This window comes from Cucumis melo, chromosome 4 (genome assembly GCF_025177605.1).
Source record: "Cucumis melo cultivar AY chromosome 4, USDA_Cmelo_AY_1.0, whole genome shotgun sequence".
NCBI classification, from domain to species: Eukaryota; Viridiplantae; Streptophyta; class Magnoliopsida; order Cucurbitales; family Cucurbitaceae; genus Cucumis; species Cucumis melo.
This window is the reverse complement of record NC_066860.1, coordinates 9,319,895-9,340,321: the sequence shown is the minus strand read 5'-3', so window position 1 is coordinate 9,340,321 and position 20,427 is coordinate 9,319,895. Positions and strand designations below refer to the sequence as shown.

The window sequence follows — 20,427 nt, the reverse complement described above, 5'->3', positions numbered from 1 at the left end:
TGAGAGCTTCAAGGGTAATAGAAAAGAAGAGTAAAAAATCTGAAACAATTCAAACTTGTTAATGTAACTAAATGTCATATATGATAATTAACATATTGTGGTATTTTAAACCTAAAAACAACTTTTAGAAATTGTAGTTAGTATTCAAAAATTGAAAACTGCTACTTAAATTGATTTACATATTCAAAACAACGGTTAAATTCCAAGTTATATGGAAAAGATTACGATTGGAAATAATATCTTACTAAAATATTTTGAAATAAAAACAAAAATCAGCCAATTAAAAATATTTTGAAATAAAACAAGGTTGACATTCAGCCAATAAATAATAATAATAATATGATTATTTTGAAATTAAAAAAATTGAATAAAGTTTAAGTTAAGTCTCAAGATATTAAGAAGAGGTTACAACATGCATTGTTATATCTCTAACATGTCGAAATTAGACTTCTTATAAGAGTGCACATATTAAAATCGATACAGTCTACGAATACGAGTATTTTGGTATTTTATAAAATAGCACACGTGCCACACGTGTACTTTTCTAAAAATAAAAAAAAATGGTTTTTCTATTTTTCAAAATGACCGGTGAAAATATTGATATTATCTCTTATTATCCCTTTATTTTGTTGCTATATTTTCGTTTTGGATGTAAATTTGTTGCTGTACGCTGTAAATTCCCTTTAATCAAAGTGTATTATGCAGTTGACTGCTGTACGAGCCCATTAAAAATGCACATTGTGGCTTGAATTCGAACTTTGGTCCGTTAACTAAAAATGGACCAGATATGTCAGATAATGGGCCGAAATTCCGGTTTCGATTTAGGCCTAGACCATCGCGGCCCAACGGTTTTCAAAAATATCTTCTCTCCCAAAACGTAGAAGCTCAATTCCCTTCAAAATGATTAAAAAAAAACCTCATCTCATCTTCTTCGTCGAAGTTCTTTTTTTTGCTTGGCTATCTTCTTCTTCGTCGAAGTCTTTCGTCTCTTTCTGTAATGCTAATGGCTACCAATCTCTCCTTTTCTCCTCAATCCCTAATTCCACTTCAAAAGCCTTCGCTCTTGCAACGCGTTCAACTCGGTCACTTCCTTCACCTCAACTCAGTGAGTCAGATTTCAACTGCTCGTCTTCATTCCGGCTCTCAATCGCGGGTTTTGGTTCGAGCTGCTTTGGATAGCGATTACTCGTCGAAGAGGAGCAGTAGCAATGAGCAGAGGGAGACGATTATGTTGCCCGGTTGTGATTATAATCATTGGCTTATTGTCATGGAGTTCCCCAAAGATCCTGCTCCAACCAGGGAACAGATGATTGATACCTACCTCAACACTCTTGCTACTGTATTGGGAAGGTTCTCTCTCTCACACACAATCTCTCTTATACGTATATGTTTTTTTCATTTCAAATATCTGTATGAGACTTGAAACTTCCATTTCACTAACGGATTTAAGAATCTCTGCCCATGTAATTGTTTCTCTCGGCTGAAAAAGGAAGCATAGAAATGTATGTGGTATTGAGAAATTGATATGTTATATGGAATGAAAGCTTCTTGAGTTGTGACTAAATAAGCATTAGGTAACAGGTGGGAGTTCCATTTTTGAAGTGAAATAAGTACAATCAACTATCTGAGTGATTTTCGTGCTATCCATTTATTTTTTCCCTGGACCCTTCTTTACTTCTTTACTTTCGGGATAGCACCTATAATAAGAGAAATGATTGGATTATTTTTTCTTTGTTTTTTTAGAATTTAGTAACAATAGGGTTGGCATGGAACCATCGATGTACTTGTTCGCATAACTATGTGTGAGATAAATCACCAAATGTGTTTTGAACCTACGCTCAATATTATCCAAGGTTATCGCCAAATTAAATGTCGAGTGATCGTTTTGAGGTTTTTAATTTCTTGAAATTTACAAATCTCCAAAAACCAATTCGGCACAAAATTGAAAAGATTCAAATCTCAAAGTTCATGACTAAACTTGTAACTAACCAATTATTCTAAGTTTAGGACATGTTATCTATCTAATTCAAAAGTTCATAGACAACCTAGTTTATCAGTGTCAGATTAATCTGAAGACTGAAAACTTGGGGATATGAACATTCCGGGATTTTAACAAATGGTTGTTCAAGGATATTTTCAACTTTCATCAGTCTTATGTGAAAATTTCCTTGCTAACAGCATGGAAGAAGCCAAGAAAAACATGTATGCTTTCAGCACCACCACCTACACTGGATTCCAATGCACAGTGTCCGAAGAAACATCCGAGAAATTCAAGGGTAAGTCTTAGTTTCTGAATTTTTATCGTAAGTCCTGTTCTGAGAGTTGAGTTGAGAGATGAGCCTTTCCATTGCAGGATTACCCGGAGTTCTTTGGGTGTTGCCAGATTCTTATATAGATGTCAAGAACAAAGATTATGGAGGTTGGGTTTCTATCCTTCCTCTTTATCTTATATCATCGTCCGTTTCATGATGAATATTGTATTTCCTGTTTGGAAATATCACAGTAGGATTAGGAGCTTCTTTTCACTAGTTTTTTTGTTGTTAACTTTTAGGTGACAAGTATATAAATGGAGAGATAATTCCATCCAAATATCCAGTTTATGAACCAAAGAAACGAAGGGAAACAAAATATGAAAGTAGGAGGTATGAAAGAAAAAGGGATGGCCCTCCTCCCGAACAACGAAAGCCGAGACCACAACCAACTAGAACAGAATCAAATTCAGGATAAGGTAGGTCAATGATTTTCCTTCTATTATTTGCAGTGCTTGCATTGGAAAATAGAATGTTTTTGTTCATTTCCCTTTGCAATCCATTAGTTTATGACTTTAGATTGTGCTTTGAACTAGAACTACTTAGAAAGATAGATGCAGAATGAAGGGGTACTCCATTTTGAAATTTTGTACATGATGTGCTGTAGTTCATGTTCTTCCTGAAAAAGAAAACGTGTACTGTGATGTGACCTAGTAGCACATATAATTGGAGAACATATGGCTTAGAACAGTTGTTTCTTAAACCACATACCTTCATTGTAGAAGAGTTTAGAGTAGTTTTTGGTTGGTTAATTGGCTCTTAAAACACGACTCTTTTTCCAAGAATGTTTATAAATCTTGGTTTTTTAGCAAACCAAGGCATGATGTTTTGGAATTAATTTGCTGCATTTCCAGGTCTAGATTTTGAAGTGAACAAATTTCATACTTCTTTTTATGCATTATAATGTTAAGTTTGTTTGAGTAAACAAAGACAGGAGTTTCCATTCCCAACGTATCTTCTCTTCACAATTATTTAATTCGAGTTAAGTTCAAAGGGTTGGATTTTTGTAATTGCATTGATAGTATTAATTTTCATTTACACGTCAATTTTTTCACATTTTTCTTGAATTTGATATTGAAGTGTGGGATGAATTGACATTTCTATGGTATCGTAAAATAATCAATGGAACACAAAAAAAATTAAACAAAATGTCATTAGTGAATATGATATAAATAAGGAATGTAAAACATGTTAGAAAAGAACTTAGAATACTATATTAATTAGAATTTAGGTTTTCTTTAAATTCTGTTTTTATAATTTTTTTCAGGAGTGTTTATTGTCGTCTAACATTTTATCTATACTTCAATTGATATTTCCATAAAATTTAGCCTTTTGACTTTTGTTTTGATCAATCTTTTAAAAGTTAGTTACCTCACATGCTAGTTATTAAAAGTAATGGATTTTATTTAATTGTAAGGGGTGCTAAAGTTAGAGAAATGAAAAGTTTAGGTTGAGTTTAAAGATAATCATGAAGTGAAATTAGTGGGGATTAAACTATCAACTCATTGTAATTAATGTTCGTTTGGATCGGTCAAAATTCGACTAGATAGTTAAAAGGGTTTTTTTTTTTTAAATATAATAAATCATGAGAAATATAAAAGATGATTCAGTCAATACGTAATTAATTGGTCACATGTGTGCGTGTAATTCTTACTTTAGACAATCATGATACGTGTTCGTGTAGGAAATGACATAGATTGTGTAGATAGTATCAACGTTGGTCACATGATGTGTAGTTCTTTTAAACGATTGTTAACTAAGATTGTTTAGATATTGGTACATGATCACGAACCAAAAGTTAAACGTTATGTACAAAATCTAGACGATCTTGGTTCATGATCGTGTACCAAGATCTTTTATATTTTGTATAATATCTTGTACAAATATCATTTAGATTTTGTACATGATTATGACCATGTACCAAGATCGTCTAGATTTTGTACAATATCTTGTACCAATATAATTCAGATTTTGTACACGATCATGACCGTGTACCAAGATCGTCTAGATTTTGTACAATATCTTGTACGAATATCATTCAGATTTTGTACACGATCGTGTATAAATGGCTAAATGATCGTGTGCCAAGATCTAAACGATTTTTGTTTAAGATTGTGTACCAAGAACTTTTATATTTGGTACATAATCTTGAATCAAGATCGTTTAATTTTTGTACATGGCCGTTTAGATCTGGAAGAGCAAATATATGAGAGATGATGAATATCATTTACCAAGTAGGAATTTGAAGAGGTGAAAAAAAAAGATATAAAAGAAAGAATAATAATAATTGTAAAACGATGATCGTGATTTCAAAAAACTATAAAAGAAAAAATGTAGAAGAAGATAAAAAAAAAAATCGAAGTCGTGCAAAATCAAAGTGGCAGGGATAAACTTGAAATATTTAAGAAAAATGGTTGGCTTAATGGGATTTTTAATTTTGTTACACGAATCGTAAATATTTTGATATTTTATTATATTTATAAAAACTAACCTAGTTAAAATTTCTCTAATTAGTCAACATGTAATTAGCCGACATGAACTTAGTTCAATAGGCACCGATATATACTCATGGACAAGAGATCTTAGGTTTTCTATTCTTACATTTATTACAATACTTTTCTAATTTGGTTCTAAAAGTTAATTGAATCTATTTTTATTTATTTTATTGTTCAATTATAATAGATATTGAAAAAAATTCTAACACATATATAAATGTTTGATTTATTAGCAATTTAATGAGAAAATGTCTCTAATTCTTAATTCAATATTTAGAATTAGAAAAATGATTTTACAAATATATATTTTATTATAATCTCGGGATGGAGGGATTTGAACCTGCATTTGTTTTTAGGTACATGTGTATGTTGTGTTAAGTTTATGTTGGCGATTTTACAAATATCTAACAAACAATATTTTACACAAAAATAAAATTAGGATAACCATTTTGGGATTGATTCTCGGTCAATTACTTAACAAAATTAATTTCAAAATTATTACTTATTTTCAAAATTAATTTGTAGTGATTTTTTATATTTTTCTAAAATCTATTTTAGTTTGTGTCAAACACCGTCATTTTAAGAAATAATGATTTTGGCGGAAGATCAAACATACTCTCAAAAGCATGTTTGAAATGACTTGGAACAAAATGTTTTTAAAATAAGTATTTTCATTTAAACACTAATGATAAAAAAAATCCTTAAGATAAAAACAAATTTGCTTTGATGGGTTTTTTCAAAATTAGAAAACAGAAACAAATTATTTACGTTCCATAAAAAAATTACTAAAAACAAAATTCGTTATATTTGGTTTCAAAGGGTAAATATATAGTTTATTTTTGGGCATTTAAAATAAACTAAAATATGTACCAAATATAACAAAATTTTGAATTATTTCAATAATAAAAACTGATAAATTTCTATCACTGCCTATCAATGTCAGTGATAGAAGCATATCAGTATTATATTTTGTAAACAGTTTGTCAAATTTGCTATTTTTTATAACTTTCCTTGTTTTTTTTACAATTACCCTAAATAGCACTTCTTTTTCAAAAGTACTTTTATACAAAAGTCTTTTTTGATTTGTTATATACTAAAATTGTTTTTCTAATTTACAATCGCGTAGGTTCGAAATCAAATTCTTGGGTGTTGAATGCTTGTGGGCTTATTTGATGGGGTTCTGATGTCGTCGATTGAGATATTCACTTGAAAACAATAACGTTCAAAGTTGTAGGTCACCAACAATAAAAATGATTGGTCATCGACTATCGATAATCAACGATCAAGACAATCCGAAGGCTATAATCAAGATGATCCAAGTCGATAGTTAAGATGATCGGTTGTTCTGACCGTCGATAGGTCATGATCAATCATCATGGTTGTGTTAGATTTATTCTTAAATATAATATTATCATTAATGTGGTCCAATTGCATTATCTATTATTTATCCCTTTTGGGCTTATTATTTTATTAGGCCGATTAGGTTAAAAGATAATGTCCTAATTTAACACCATGATGAGTGGTGTCTATAAATAGAACCTTAGGGATTGGTCCTCTCACTACCTCATTAACTAGTTTATTCTTCCCATTAAGAAACTTAAATTAAGTCTAAAAGAAAGGCAAGTGAGAGAAACACAATTCTTCAAGAAGATTATTCATGGATCAATGTATGTTGTTCTTTAACTAATTTTAATTTGTAAAGTTATCTAGTTCAAAGATCTGGACATTTATCATTATATACAATGTTAGGGTTTATTGTATAATCATGAAACTAAAGTTTACATGTGGTATCAGAGCCTTGATTGAGAACTTGTAATTTTACATGGATGATTAATGATTTGTTTTAATGTTTCCGCTGTATGTTTTTCTTTTAAATTTAAATCAAGATTCTTCGATTATTGATTATCATTTGAGTTAAACATTCTTTGATTAAAGATTATGAATTTGAAAATTTGTTTTTATGGAAAGCCGGAAGAAGAAAAGAAAATTATAAAAGTTTTTTAAATTCACCGTTTTTTCTTCAAGGGGTTAATTCATCCACCGCTGCCAACTTTCTTTTCCTTTGATAAAATTCATTGAGCCACTTATTAATGATTGAAATTCTTGTATCTAACCGTAAATTATGAGGTAAATCACTTGAAATTATGTTGTTTGATATAGGAATAATTTGTTAGTCACCAAAGTGGCCAAATTAGTAAGTTTAATAGAAATCAAATTAAGGTTAAACTCTATTTATGTGATGATGATGAATTATTTTATATTATGAAAAATAAAAATGTTATTATGAGTATATTGATTTTCATTATTATAAAACTTTTAAATTACCCAAAGATAATTAGTAGTTTTATAATTTTGAAACTTATTATGGTTAATTGGAATTGTTTTATCATGATGCCTATATTATGAACAATTTGTTAGTCACCAAAGTGGCCAAATTGGTAAATCTTTAGATATCAAATTAAGATTGATTCAATTACTCATGTCTATTTGATGCTAATGAATGAGATAATATTATGAAACATTAATGATTTGTCATGAGTATATTGATTTTCATTATTATAGAACATTTAATTTGCCCAAAGGTAATTAGCAGTTTTATAATTTTGAATCTTATTGCGGTTAATAGAGGTGTTTGGTTAGATATTGTTAGTATATCCAAAGATAACTAATGTATCTAATTTGAGCATTTAAATTACCAATTATATGAAACTAAATCTAACATCAGTTAAGTGTAAATGTTGTACATTGTTGTGCCTTCTAAAGAAGAACTTCAATGTATAAATTAATGGTTATTTAATATTATTTGAACATATGTCAATATCTTTAAGTTTATTTCTCAAAACAATGATGTATAAACATATTTATTTTGTAATTGCAGCATCTACTCCTGTTTTTCTTTATTCGCATGCTACATCTATAATAAAGTTTAATGGACTCAATTTCTTTGATTGGTGCAAACAAATCCAATTCCATCTTGGAGTTTTGAATCTTGATTTAGCACTTTTAAGTGAGAAACTTGCTGCAATTACTTCTGCTAGCAGTGATGAGAATAGATCTTTCTATAAAACTTGGGAAAGATCAAATAGATTGAGCTTAATGTTTATGCGAATGACTGTAGCAAACAATATTAAGTCCACAATTAAGAACACTGAAGATGCTAAGGAATTTATGAAATTTGTGGAAAAATGTTCTCAGTCAGAATCGGTTGACAAGTCACTTGCTGGAACACTTATGAGTACTTTAACCAACATCAAGTTTGATGGTTCTCGTACTATACATGAGCATATCCTTGAAATGACGAACTTGGTAGCAAGGTTAAAGACCATGAGAATGGAAGTTAATGAGAATTTTTTGGTAACGTTTATCCTTAATTCCTTACATTCAGAGTATGGTCCATTTCACATGAACTATAACACTCTGAAAGATAAATGGAATATGCATGAATTACAAAGTATGCTCATTCAAGAGGAAGCGAGGCTTAAGAAATCAATAATTCACTCTGCCAATCTCATGGGTCACAAAGGAGCTGGAAAGAAACCTGGAAAAAAGAATGACAAGGGCAATCATGGACAATTAAAGGTAAAACAGTCATCTGCCCCAATCCACAAAAAGGGACAAATTAAGGATAAGTGTCGTTTTTGCAACAAACTAGAACACTATCAGAAAGATTGTCTAAAACGTAAGACATGGTTCGAGAATAAAGTTAAGTATAATGCTTTAGTATGTTTCGAATCAAACTTAACTGAAGTTCCTTATAATACATGGTGGATTGATTCTGGTTGTACCATTCATATTTCCAATACGATGCAGGGATTCCTTACGACCCAAACCACAAACCCAAATGAGAGATTCATTTTTATGGGAAACAGAGTCAAAGTTCCAGTTGAAGCTGTGGGAACCTATCGTTTAACTTTAGATACTAGACATTATTTAAACCTTTTTGATACCTTTTATGTTTCTTCTATTTCTCGTAATTTGATTTCCTTATCAAAACTTGATACTTCAGGTTATTACTTTAAATTTGGGAATGAGTGTTTTAGTTTATTCAAACAAAACATTTTTATTGGTTCTGGTTTTGCTGAGAGTTTGTTAACCTTGCATCATAATGTTGGTACTAAACGTGGTCAAACTAATGAATCGTTAGCTTACTTGTGGCATAAACGTTTAGGTCACATATCCAAAGAAAGAATTAAAAGATCGATAAAGAATGAAATTCTTCCAGATTTGGATTTTACTGACCTTGGAATTTGTGTGGATTATATTAAAAGAAAACAAACAAAACAGACAGTTAATAAAGAAGCCATAAGAAGCTCACAACTTCTTGAAATTATACACACTGATATTTGTGGGCCTTTTGATGTTCCATCTTTTGGTGGAGAAAAGTATTTTATCACCTTTATTGATGATTTCTTACGTTATGGTTATATCTATTTATTGCATGAGAAATCTCAAGCAATAGATGCCTTAAAAGTATTTATAAATGAAGTTGAAAGGCAATTAGATAGAAAGGTGAAAAATCTTAAGATCTGATAGAGTGGTGAGTATTATGGAAAATATGACGAGAATGGACAATGCCCCAGTCCATTCGCTAAATTCTTAGAAAGCCATGGCATATGTGCTCAATACATAATGCCAGGAACACCACAACAAAATGGTGTTGCAGAAAGGCGAAATCGTACATTAATGAATATGGTTAGAAGCATGTTAATTAATTCATCTTTACTTGTGTCCTTGTGGATGTATGCATTAAGAACCGCTCAATATTTATTAAACAGGATTCCTAGTAAGTCAGTTCCAAAGACACCTTTTGAACTGTGGACAGGAAAGAAACCTAGTTTAAGACGCCTACATATTTAGGGTTGTCAAGCAGAAGTAAGAATTTATAATCCACATGAAAAGAAACTAGATTCAAGAACAACCAATGGTTTCTTCATTGGTTATCCAGAAAAATCAAAAGGGTATAAATTTTATTGTTCTAACCACAGTACGAGAATAGTTAAAACTGGAAATGTAAGGTTCATTGAGAATGACATAATTAGTGGGAGTTTGGAAGTGCGAAAAGTGGAAATTCAAGAAGTTAGGGTGGAAATTCCTTCATCTATAACTTCTTCTTAAGTTGTTGTTCCTGTAGTTGTTGACTCTGTTAACAATCCACAAGAACAACAAACTAATGGTCAAACACCACATAATGATATTGTAACAAATGAACCTGTAACTGAGGGACCACAAGAAATAGAATTAAGATCTGTAAGATCAAGAAGATCAACTATTTCTGATGACTATTTGGTTTATTTGCATGAGTCAGAATTTGACTTAAGTATTGATAATGATCCGATTTCGTTTTCACAAGCCATTAAAGGAGATAATTCTACCAAATGGTTAGATGCCATGAAAGAAGAGTTAAAATTTATGAATGATAATGAAGTCTGGGATCTTGTAGAATTGCCTAAAGAATGTAAAAGAGTTGGGTGTAAATGGGTCTTTAAGACCAAACGTGACTCAAATGGCAATATTGAACGATACAAGGCTAGACTTGTTGCCAAAGGTTATACTCAGAAAGATGGCATTGACTACAAAGAGACATTTTCTCCTGTCTCGAAAAAGGATTCATTAAGAATTGTTATGGCTTTGGTAGCTCATTATGATTTAGAGCTTCATCTAATGGATGTGAAAGCTGCCTTTCTAAATGGAAATTTAAATGAAGAAGTGTTCATGGATCAACCAGAAGGTTTTATGGTTGAAGGAAAGGAACGTATGGTGTGTAAATTAAAGAGGTCAATATATGGACTCAAACAAGCTTCCAGACAGTGGTATCTTAAGTTTAATGATACAATCACATCTTTTGGTTTTAAAGAAAACATTGTTGATAGTTGTATATGTTGATGACATCTTGCTTGCTACAAATGACTTTGGTTTATTATGTCAAACCAAAGAATTTCTTTCTAAAAACTTTGAAATGAAAGATATGGGTGAGGCATCCTATGTGATTGGAATTGAAATATTCCGTGACCGAGCACATGGATTGTTAGGATTGTCTCAAAAAGCCTATATTAATAAAGTTTTAGAGAAATTTAAGATGGACAAATGCTCTTCAAGTGTAGTTCCAATTCAGAAGGGAGATAAATTTAGTCTCATGCAATGTCCAAAAAATGAATTGGAACGAAATCAGATGGAAACTATTCCTTATGCATCTATTGTTGGAAGCTTATTGTATGCACAAACTTGCACTAGGCCAGACATCAGTTTTGTTGTGGGTATGTTAGGCAGGTATCAAAGTAATCCAGGAATGGATCATTGGAAAGCTGCAAAGAAAGTTTTAAGATATCTGCAAGGAACAAAGGATTATATGCTTACTTACAAGAGATCTGATCATCTTGAGGTGATTGAATATTCAGATTCAAATTTTACCGATTGTGTGGATATAAGAAAATCCACTTTTGGCTAATTGTTCTTGTTAGCTGAAGGAGCAATTTAATGGAAAAGTGCAAAGCAGTCTATTATCACTGCATCCACTATGGAAGCTGAATTTGTAGCATGCTTTGAGGCTACAGTTCATGGTTTATGGCTGCAGTACTTTATCTCAGGACTTGGAATTGTCGACAGTATTGCCAAGCCGCTGAGAATTTATTGTGATAATTCTGTAGCAGTTTTCTTTTAAAAAAACGACAAGTATTCTAAAGGTGCTAAACATATGGAATTAAAATACTTTGCCGTTAAAGAAGAAGTTCAGAAACAGAGGGTGTCAATTGAACACATTAGCACTAAACTTATGATTGCGGATCCACTGACCAAAGGATTGCCACCAAAGATGTTCAATTATCACATTGAACGTATGGGCATCAGTAGATATCATCATTGAGATCAAGATTATGTTATTTGACACTTTGAGCTCATTTATTTATTGTTTCTAATTTTATCTTATGGTTCTGTTCTTATGATTAGTATATACATAAACGAATTATGTAAACCAAATAGGACATCGTCTTTGATAAAGACACTTATTGTTGGACCATTATTGAGTATCTTTATTATAATCATGTTAATAGAATAATTATTTCAGTGATACATGGAAGGGAGTATGTTAATGCAATGATGTATGACCGCCATGATCCTTTATTAGTTTCTTTGACTTGACACGATATGTTATGAAGTTTAACTTTGCGCATTATGTCTATGAATGTATATGGTAAATAATGTCAATGGGCCAAGTGGGAGAATGTTAGATTTATTCTTAAATATAATATTATCATTAATGTGACCCAATTGCATTATCTATTATTTATCCCTTTTGGGCTTATTATTTTATTAGGCTCATTAGGTTAAAAGATAATGTTTTAATTTAACACCATGATGGGTGGTGTCTATAAATAGAACCTTATGGATTGGTCCTCTCACTCTCTCATTAACTAGTTTATTCTTCCCATCAAGAAACTTAAATTAAGTCTAAAAGGAAGGCAAGTGAGAGAAACACAATTCCTCAAGAAGATTATTCATGGATCAAGGTATGTTGTTCTTTAACTAATTTTAATTTGTAAAGTTATCTAGTTTAAAGATCTTGACATTTATCGTTATATACAATGTTAGAGTTTATTGTATAATCATGAAACTAAAGTTTACAGGTTGATCATCGAGTTAGCTAACGTTTGTTGTCAACGATCATCAATGATCGATGGTAAGAGGTTGAAGTGAAAATTTTTCTATAACATATTACATTCAATAAATAAATAAAACATATTCTTTTCTTAATGTTAGGAATTTTATTTCGATGGTCCAAACATGGATTTGGCTTCAAATGCCAAACCTCCTAATTCCAAACTCATGGATCAAACACCTCCAAAAGAATTTATTTTAAAATTAAATCGCTTCAAAAGACACTTACTCCCTCAAAATGTTTAGAAGAATTTGTTTTTTTTTTTTTTTAACAATATTTGGAAGATTTAGGAGTGAATGTAACATAATATAATAAATTGTGACGGTAAAAATAGCAACTTCAGAAATAGGTAAATATGGAAAAATTAAAACAAAACAAAATAAAATAAATTACACATAACTCTTTAATGAGTGATTATTCTTATTATTAATTCCACCAGTTAATGATTGCTTCAATAATTTCTAAACAAATTAGTTACAATTATTGAGACAATGGATGCATCTTTTTGCATTTTTAATTGCAATTGAATTTATAGAAAGGTATTTTAAGAAGAAATATTGAGATAAGAGTCACAATTTTTTTTTCTAGACATTACCAAAGTCTAAAATTTTTTAAATTGTGTTCTAATAATTTATTTTTTTAATCTTTTTAGTTTTTAGTCCTGTACTTAGAAATACTTAAAACTTCAGAAACTGTGTCTAATATGTTTGTAACTATGTCCAGTAAGTCATTCAAATTGCACTAATAAGTAAATAAATAATTAATTAATTAAGCTTTTTATTCAAATTTATAAAATATTGAGTGGATTAATAACCTTTTAAAAGTTAACTTTGAAACTTTTTTTTTTTTTAAGTAAAATGTCTAATAAGTTACAGTAACACAGATGATGAGTAAGTTCGAGTAGTGTGTAGTGATGTTATATATAATACATTATTCGTTCTTAACTTTTGAAAATAAGTGTGATTTTTAACTCTAAGAGATGTTTGGGGAAAATCTACATAAGACTATAATAATCAATCACTTGTTATTGTAAATACTATTTAAAATTTTTTAATTAGCTACGCTATAAATTATTCCAAAACCCTTCATTTTCTACCGTTTTACTATTTTACAATCACCAAATTTATCATTCTTTGCTACAACGTTTACTATTTTTTTTTCTCAAACTAAAATTACTTAAACACCAAACACATTATTATAATCAAAACTAAACCAAACTACACTCCAAACACAAACTATTATAATCTAAGTATACTAATTGTTACTACTTTTGCTGACTAATTTTATTAAAGGTAAAATTTGAGCATCATTGTTGGACAACATGTCAATGACATTGGGACCACGCCAAGCAGCAACTTTAACAAAATATTATTTCGATATATATATATGAAAGATCGTTTTGCATATTTCATGGATCTCTTTCCGAATGCTAGGTATATTCATTCTCTCCTAATTTAATATTCTCTAGGTTAGCTATATATATATATATATATGTATGTTGTTTTCATTTTTAGGGTTAGCCACCTAATGAGAAAAATGTGTGTACATTGAATGTTTTGTGCTTAAGGTTTGTCTAAGCCTCAAAGTTCATGTATTGTGATCGAGTATATCTTTGTGTTCCTCACTAAAGTTGTTTTTTGAGTTATCATTGTAGATTTTGAGAGGTTGTTCTCTTTTGCTACAATATTTAGGGGAGCCTAAATATAGTGAATGTAAGGGGATTTCACTCTTAGGGAAAACCTAAGCATATTGTATTGAGGAAATCTCATACAAAACTTGAATAAGAAGCATATTATGATGGAAGTGAAGGGAACTCAATCTTAGGGGAGCCAAAGTTGAAACGTTGAAAAGCAAGCATGTGGTTGTTAATTTTTGTCCTCTAATTTTTTAATTTAGAAACAAGTGTTTTTTTTTTTTTAATGAAAGAACAATTCTCTCTTTCTATTTGATCTCTCTCCTTCACTTTTCTTTTTATTTATAAGAATTTAATTTCATTTTTAGGGGTACTTGCAAGAAACGCAACACAAGTTATGATAACTAAGGACCTATTTGGAATGAAGTAAGAAAAAGTGTTTTCTAAAAAATGCATTTTTATTTGAACTTGTTTTCTAAAAACTCTTTGAAAGGAAAACACGTGTTTTTGGTAAATTTTTTTTTCAAATGTGTTCTTAGGCAAAAATTTGTTTGATTTGTAATAGATTAAAAGATTTTTATATATATAATTTGTCTATGGAGATTTTGATAGTTCGACAACAATCATCGAGGATGGTGGTTTGAGGTGGTGGGGGACATTCACCGTAAAAGAATAATCATAAGTTTGCGACAATGGTCATTGAAAGTCAAACAATGACAATTACAAAAAAGAATAGTCATTAGCATTTGGTTGATAAGAGACATAGAAAAACGATTGACAAAAATTAATCGGTAACGGTTACCATAAAACAATTAACAAAAATAAGCCAACAACGGTCACAAAAAAATAACTAACTTAGGGACATTAACCATTAAACACACAAAATTTATTTTTCTAAAAGTTGGTTTTAAGTGTTCACCTTATAAATTCATTCTTTCAAAATTTATTTTAGGTGGTTGTCAAACACATGATATTTTTTTCAAACCAATTTATTTCTTAATTTAATCACTTGAGAATGCAATTCAAACACACACTAAGTCCATAACACACAAATTTATTGATTGAAAAAATGGCAAAAACCAACCCGTACATATACAAAATGTAAAATGTCACAAATGTCCTTCATTACTGATATACATTTGATAGACCTGATACATTTGATACACACCTGATACACCTAATATGATCTCTTGATACACTTGATACTCCTTGATACACACTTGACTTACATTTGACACTTCTTGATAACTTTTAGACCTTGATACACCATGATACTCTTTGATACACTCAATACCCTTTGATACACTTGAAAAAAATCTCAAATGAAGTTAAATTACTCCGATCAACAACCATTATTTTTCATATTGCAATTAATGTACCATTGATCATATCCTAAAATCAAGATTAAGACAGGTAGAACAAATTTTTTTTTTCGTATAAGAAAGGAGGATTAAGCCCTAAAAAGTGAGAAAAGAAATAAGTTATTGAAGGGTAGTTTGGAAATAATAACAAATTTAAGATGTAGAGTATTTTAAAAAGTGAGAATTTTGACACATTTGCAAAACTCTAAAACAATGTGTTATATTTGCTAAAGCATATTCTCACGAGGTTGCCCATTGCAATTTTCCTAATTTTTATTTATTCCCTCACATTTTGAGAATGTTAGGTAATTACGCTCAGCTTTTCTCAAATCTCTAGGATTTATAGTCTTACACGCTTAATTCTTAATTTTCATTAGAGGTGTTAAAAAATATTGATAACTTGACCAACTCAGATTACCCAACCCAAACCATAAGGTTAGGTTGGGTTAGAAAATTGGAGAAAAAAAATACTTGAGTCGAGTCTCAGGTCGTGAAAATAATTGTTGGGTTGACCCAATCCGACCTGATTATACATATAATATATATAAATTCTCTTCTATGTTTCCAATCTCGATCGAACTCGACCTCGAGATGGCCCGAGTTCTAGGTTTCTTAACTTCTATGCCTTCCATCTCGATCGAACAAGCATCGGGATTAGCCCGAGAACTTAATCCAAGCTTTCTGTCCTTCATCTATATCGAGAAACACCGAGATTAGACTTGAGATTTCACTTCTTTCTTCAATTTCGTCCGAGATTTGCTCGAGGGTACCTGAGATTTCACTTCTTTCTTCAATTCACCAACCCACCCCGGATTTTTTGGGTTGGGTTGGGTGGAGTTGACCGTTGCATATTGAATCGAGATAAGGTTCATTTTTTTCCAACCCGAATACTTTGGGTTGGTCCATATAATTTTACACTAAACCGATCCAATCCGTCTTATGTACATCCCTAATTTTTATTGTTGTTCACTTTTAATGTTGGTGTTAACTTTGATTTATTTATTTAATAATGATTATGTGAAACTTCTTTGTTAATTTTAATAATCATGAAAAATGGTTGAAAACCAGTCTAATTATCTAAAATCAATTAAAAAAAGAAAAGAGGAAGAAAAGTAGAATACACATTTGTAAAATCTCACAAGTAAATTAGGAAAACTTACGAATCAAATCAAAATTAAATTTCAAACAAATGTGAAGAAAAACACATTTTATAAGGCCAAATTCTATTGTTTCATTTGGTTATACGATTGTTTAATTTGGTTACACTATCATTTAATTTGGTTATACGGTCGTTTAGATTTGGTTACAGGATCATTTAGATTTGGCTATACGATCGTTTAGATTAGACTACCCCAAATCTAAACGATTTTTTTTTCAAAATTTGGTACACGATCATTTAGATTTGGCTATTGTTTGGTACACGATTGTTTAGATTTGGCTATTGTTTGGTACATGATCGTTTAGATTAGATTTGGTTGATAGTCAAATCTAAACGATTTATTTTTTCAATTCTATGGTTTAATTTGGTTACACGATCGTTTAGATTCGTTTAGATTTGACTATCCTAAATCTAAACGAGTTTTTTCTTCAAAATTTGGTACACGATCGTTTAGATTTGGTTAAACAATTTTTTTAAATTCTTTTGGTAGACGATCGTTTATTTTTTTTATATGATTGTTTAGATTTTGCTACTTCAATCTAAACGATTTTTTTTCAAGATTCTTTGTACACGATATTTTAGATTTAGTTTTCCTAATCTAAACGCCGTAAAAAAGAGGAAGAAAAGAAGAAAGACGATAGAAAGAAATCACAGCGAAAAAAGAAGAGAAAAAGAAGAAAGACGATAGAAAGAAATCAGGTTTGGTTACCCAAATCCAAATGACGTAAAAAAAGAGAGAAAAAGAAGAAAGACAATGGAAAAAAATTGCAGCGGAAAAAAAAAAGAGAAAAGTAGGAAAGACGATAGAAAAAACGCAGCGAAGGAGAAGAAAGACGAAAGGGTAAATTTGGAATATTTAAAAAATAGTTAACTTTATGGGCTTTATTATACTTTAGTAGTTTGTTATATTTATGAAAATTTAACTATTAAAAACATATAATCTAATAATAAAATTGTAAATTAATGTCTAAGTGTTATTTGTTTCATTTTTTTTAGTTTATTTGTGAATGGTTTATTTTTTTTATTCATTAGTTTATCTTATATTTTCTTCTTCCTTTTTTTTATTTTTTATTTTTTTATTTTCTGTTTTTTGTTTAGGGTAGTACGGGTATAAATGTTTTTGGATATACCAATTTCAAAACTATATTTTATTTTTTTAAAATATATATTATAGTATATCTATGGTTAGTTTTCATAAATATAATAAAACACCAAAATATTTATGGCCCGTGTAGCAAAATTGAAAAACTCATAAAATTGACAATTCTTTTTTAAATGTTCTAAGTTTGCTCGTATCGCTTTTGAATTTTCATGACTCCGATCTCTTTTTTTTTTCTTTCCATCTTTTTCCTTCTCTTCTTCCTCTGCAATTTTTCTTTTATACATATTTTTTTTGAAGTCATGATCATTGTTCAACAATTATTATTATTCTTTTTTTTTATATCTTCTCTTTTCTCTTCTTCAAATTTCCATTTGGTAAAGGATATTCATCGTCTCTCATATATTTTCTCTTCCAGATCTAAACGATTATGTTTCAAAGCTAAACGATTGTATACCAACACTACAAGAAATTGTGTTTTTAATGGCGCACCAAAAACGTCACTAAAACTAAAAAACACGTCGCTAAAAGTATTAACGACGCAAAGCCATTCCTCGCTAGGATTATCGCTGATTTCGCGTCGTTAAAAGTTTTAACGATGCAACAATTAGGCGCTGCAAATGATATACTTTTAGTGACGTTTCCGCGTTACTAAAAGCCTACTATTTATTTATTTTTACTTTTAATAAAATATATTATGTTACTATTTATTTTTTATAGTGACGTATTGCACTCGCCACTAAAGGTGAAGTTTTAGTGACAAATAATGTTGTTGCTAAAGGTTAATTTGGGACCATTACAAGTATCTTTTGTGACGTATTGAAGTGCGTCACTAAAAGTTCCTACAGTTTTTTTTAATAACCAATGTTTTTTAAAAGTATTTTATTATATAAAAAATAATATCTAATTTATTATATAAACCTGTTATACAATGTCAAATATAATTATATTGCATTTGTTTTGCAGTCCAACAATGATATACAACATGATCTGATGTAAGGTCAATGGCCATAGAGTTAATTTTAAGTAACTAACTATCAATTAGTTAGCAATTAGTTAAACCACAGCTCTAATAAAACTACTTTCTTCTATAAAATGCACAGCTACCTTCAACTTGGTAGACTAAGATTAATTCATAAAAAAATTAGAGTTTAATTGTTACCAAACTTTGGTATCAGAGCATCATTGGACTTGGGACCGATGAACAATCTGCGCGGCAGAGCTCCGGCGTTTGAGGAACAACAAGAGGTGGGAGAAACCCCTGTCCTTTCTTCGAGGACTTCCTCTAGACGCTTGCGGTCAGTGGAAGCTTCCCTCGAAGAAATCCAGCAACTGTTGAACAACCTTGTACAGCGATTAAATGAAGAAAATGTGCAGTGGAATGATAGAGAAATAGAACCACCAACGTTACAACATTTAGGAAGGAGAGGTAGAAGAGGTCCTGAATATTTTAGACCTCAACAAAATATTCAAGAAAGAAGAATACCCAAAGATCGACGGCCATTTTCGCAGGGCAGACGCGATCGAAGGTTCGTTTGGCGAGCGCGCGAAGAAGAAATTCAAAACTCTACTTCTTCAGAAGAAAGCAACAACGATGCTGATGAATTTGGACGACACTGATATGCCCAAAATGAAAGACAACAACGAGAAAATTAAGAATATAAAATAAAGATTGATCTCCCAAGCTACGACGGTAAACGCAATATTGAAATTTTTTTAGATTCGTTAAAGAACACTGAGAATTTTTTGCTTATATGGGGACATCCAAAAACAAAAAAGTTCACTTAGTAGCGTTGAAGTTAAAAGGAGGTGCTTCAGCGTGGTGGAATCAAATCACAGTGAATCGATAAAAACAAGGAAATCACCATATTCGATCGTGGGAGAAGATGAAGAAATTGATGAAACAGAGGTTTTTACCTCCTAACTATGAGCAGACACTCTACATGCAATACCAGAATTGTAGACAAGGAATGCGGAAAACAACTTAATACATCAAAGAATTTCACCGATTGGGGGCTAGAACAAATCTGATGGAAGGAGAACAACATTTAAACTCACGGTTTGTTGGAGGCTTGCGATTTGATTTAAAAGAGAAGGTTAAACTCCAACCATTCTAACATTTATCAGAAGCCATTGCTTATGCTGAAACTGTAGAAGAGATGATTGATAATAGAGCAAAATCAACAAGAAAAGGACCCTGGGAACCTTTTGCCTCAAAGAAAACTACTGTAGGAAATTCTAAATTAAAGAGCTCAAAATCTAAAAAGTCAGTAGAACAAGAAAGGCAAGAAGAGAGCAGTGGAAAGAAAGAAGTTCCAGAAGGAGCAAAGAAAGGAAAAAATCCTTATCAATGTCCCTTCTTAGGTAATTGCTATAGATGTGGACAGATGGGACATCCTTCTAATCAATATCCACAAAGGAAGAATATAGCAGTAGCGGAAGAAAATGATGATGAAAGTAATAGAAGTCAGAGAGAATTTAAAGAAGAGACTGAAGTGATTAAAGCTGATGAAGGGGACAACCTATCTTGCATCTTACAGAGAGTTCTAATTTCTCCAAAAGAAGAGAATCAATTGCAACGACATAGTTTATTCAAGACAAGATGTACAATTCAAGGCAAAGTTTGTAATGTAATCATCGATAGTGGAAGCAGCGAAAACTTTGTGTCCAAATAATTAGTTACAACTCTCAACCTTAAAACTCAACCGGATGGAAAACCT

General features: G+C 30.7%; 1 protein-coding gene across 1 annotated transcript; it reads left to right on the top strand.

The window, feature by feature from the left end:
• Window positions 1–891: 891 nt before the first annotated feature.
• LOC103494977 (multiple organellar RNA editing factor 9, chloroplastic) lies at window positions 892–3,012 on the top strand. The gene is made up of 4 exons (XM_008456389.3): window positions 892–1,350; window positions 2,179–2,276; window positions 2,354–2,419; window positions 2,552–3,012. The coding sequence occupies exons 1-4, from the start codon at window positions 998–1,000 to the stop codon at window positions 2,725–2,727; spliced, it is 693 nt and encodes a 230-aa protein (XP_008454611.1). The 5' UTR covers window positions 892–997; the 3' UTR covers window positions 2,728–3,012.
• The last annotated feature ends 17,415 nt before the right edge of the window (window positions 3,013–20,427 follow it).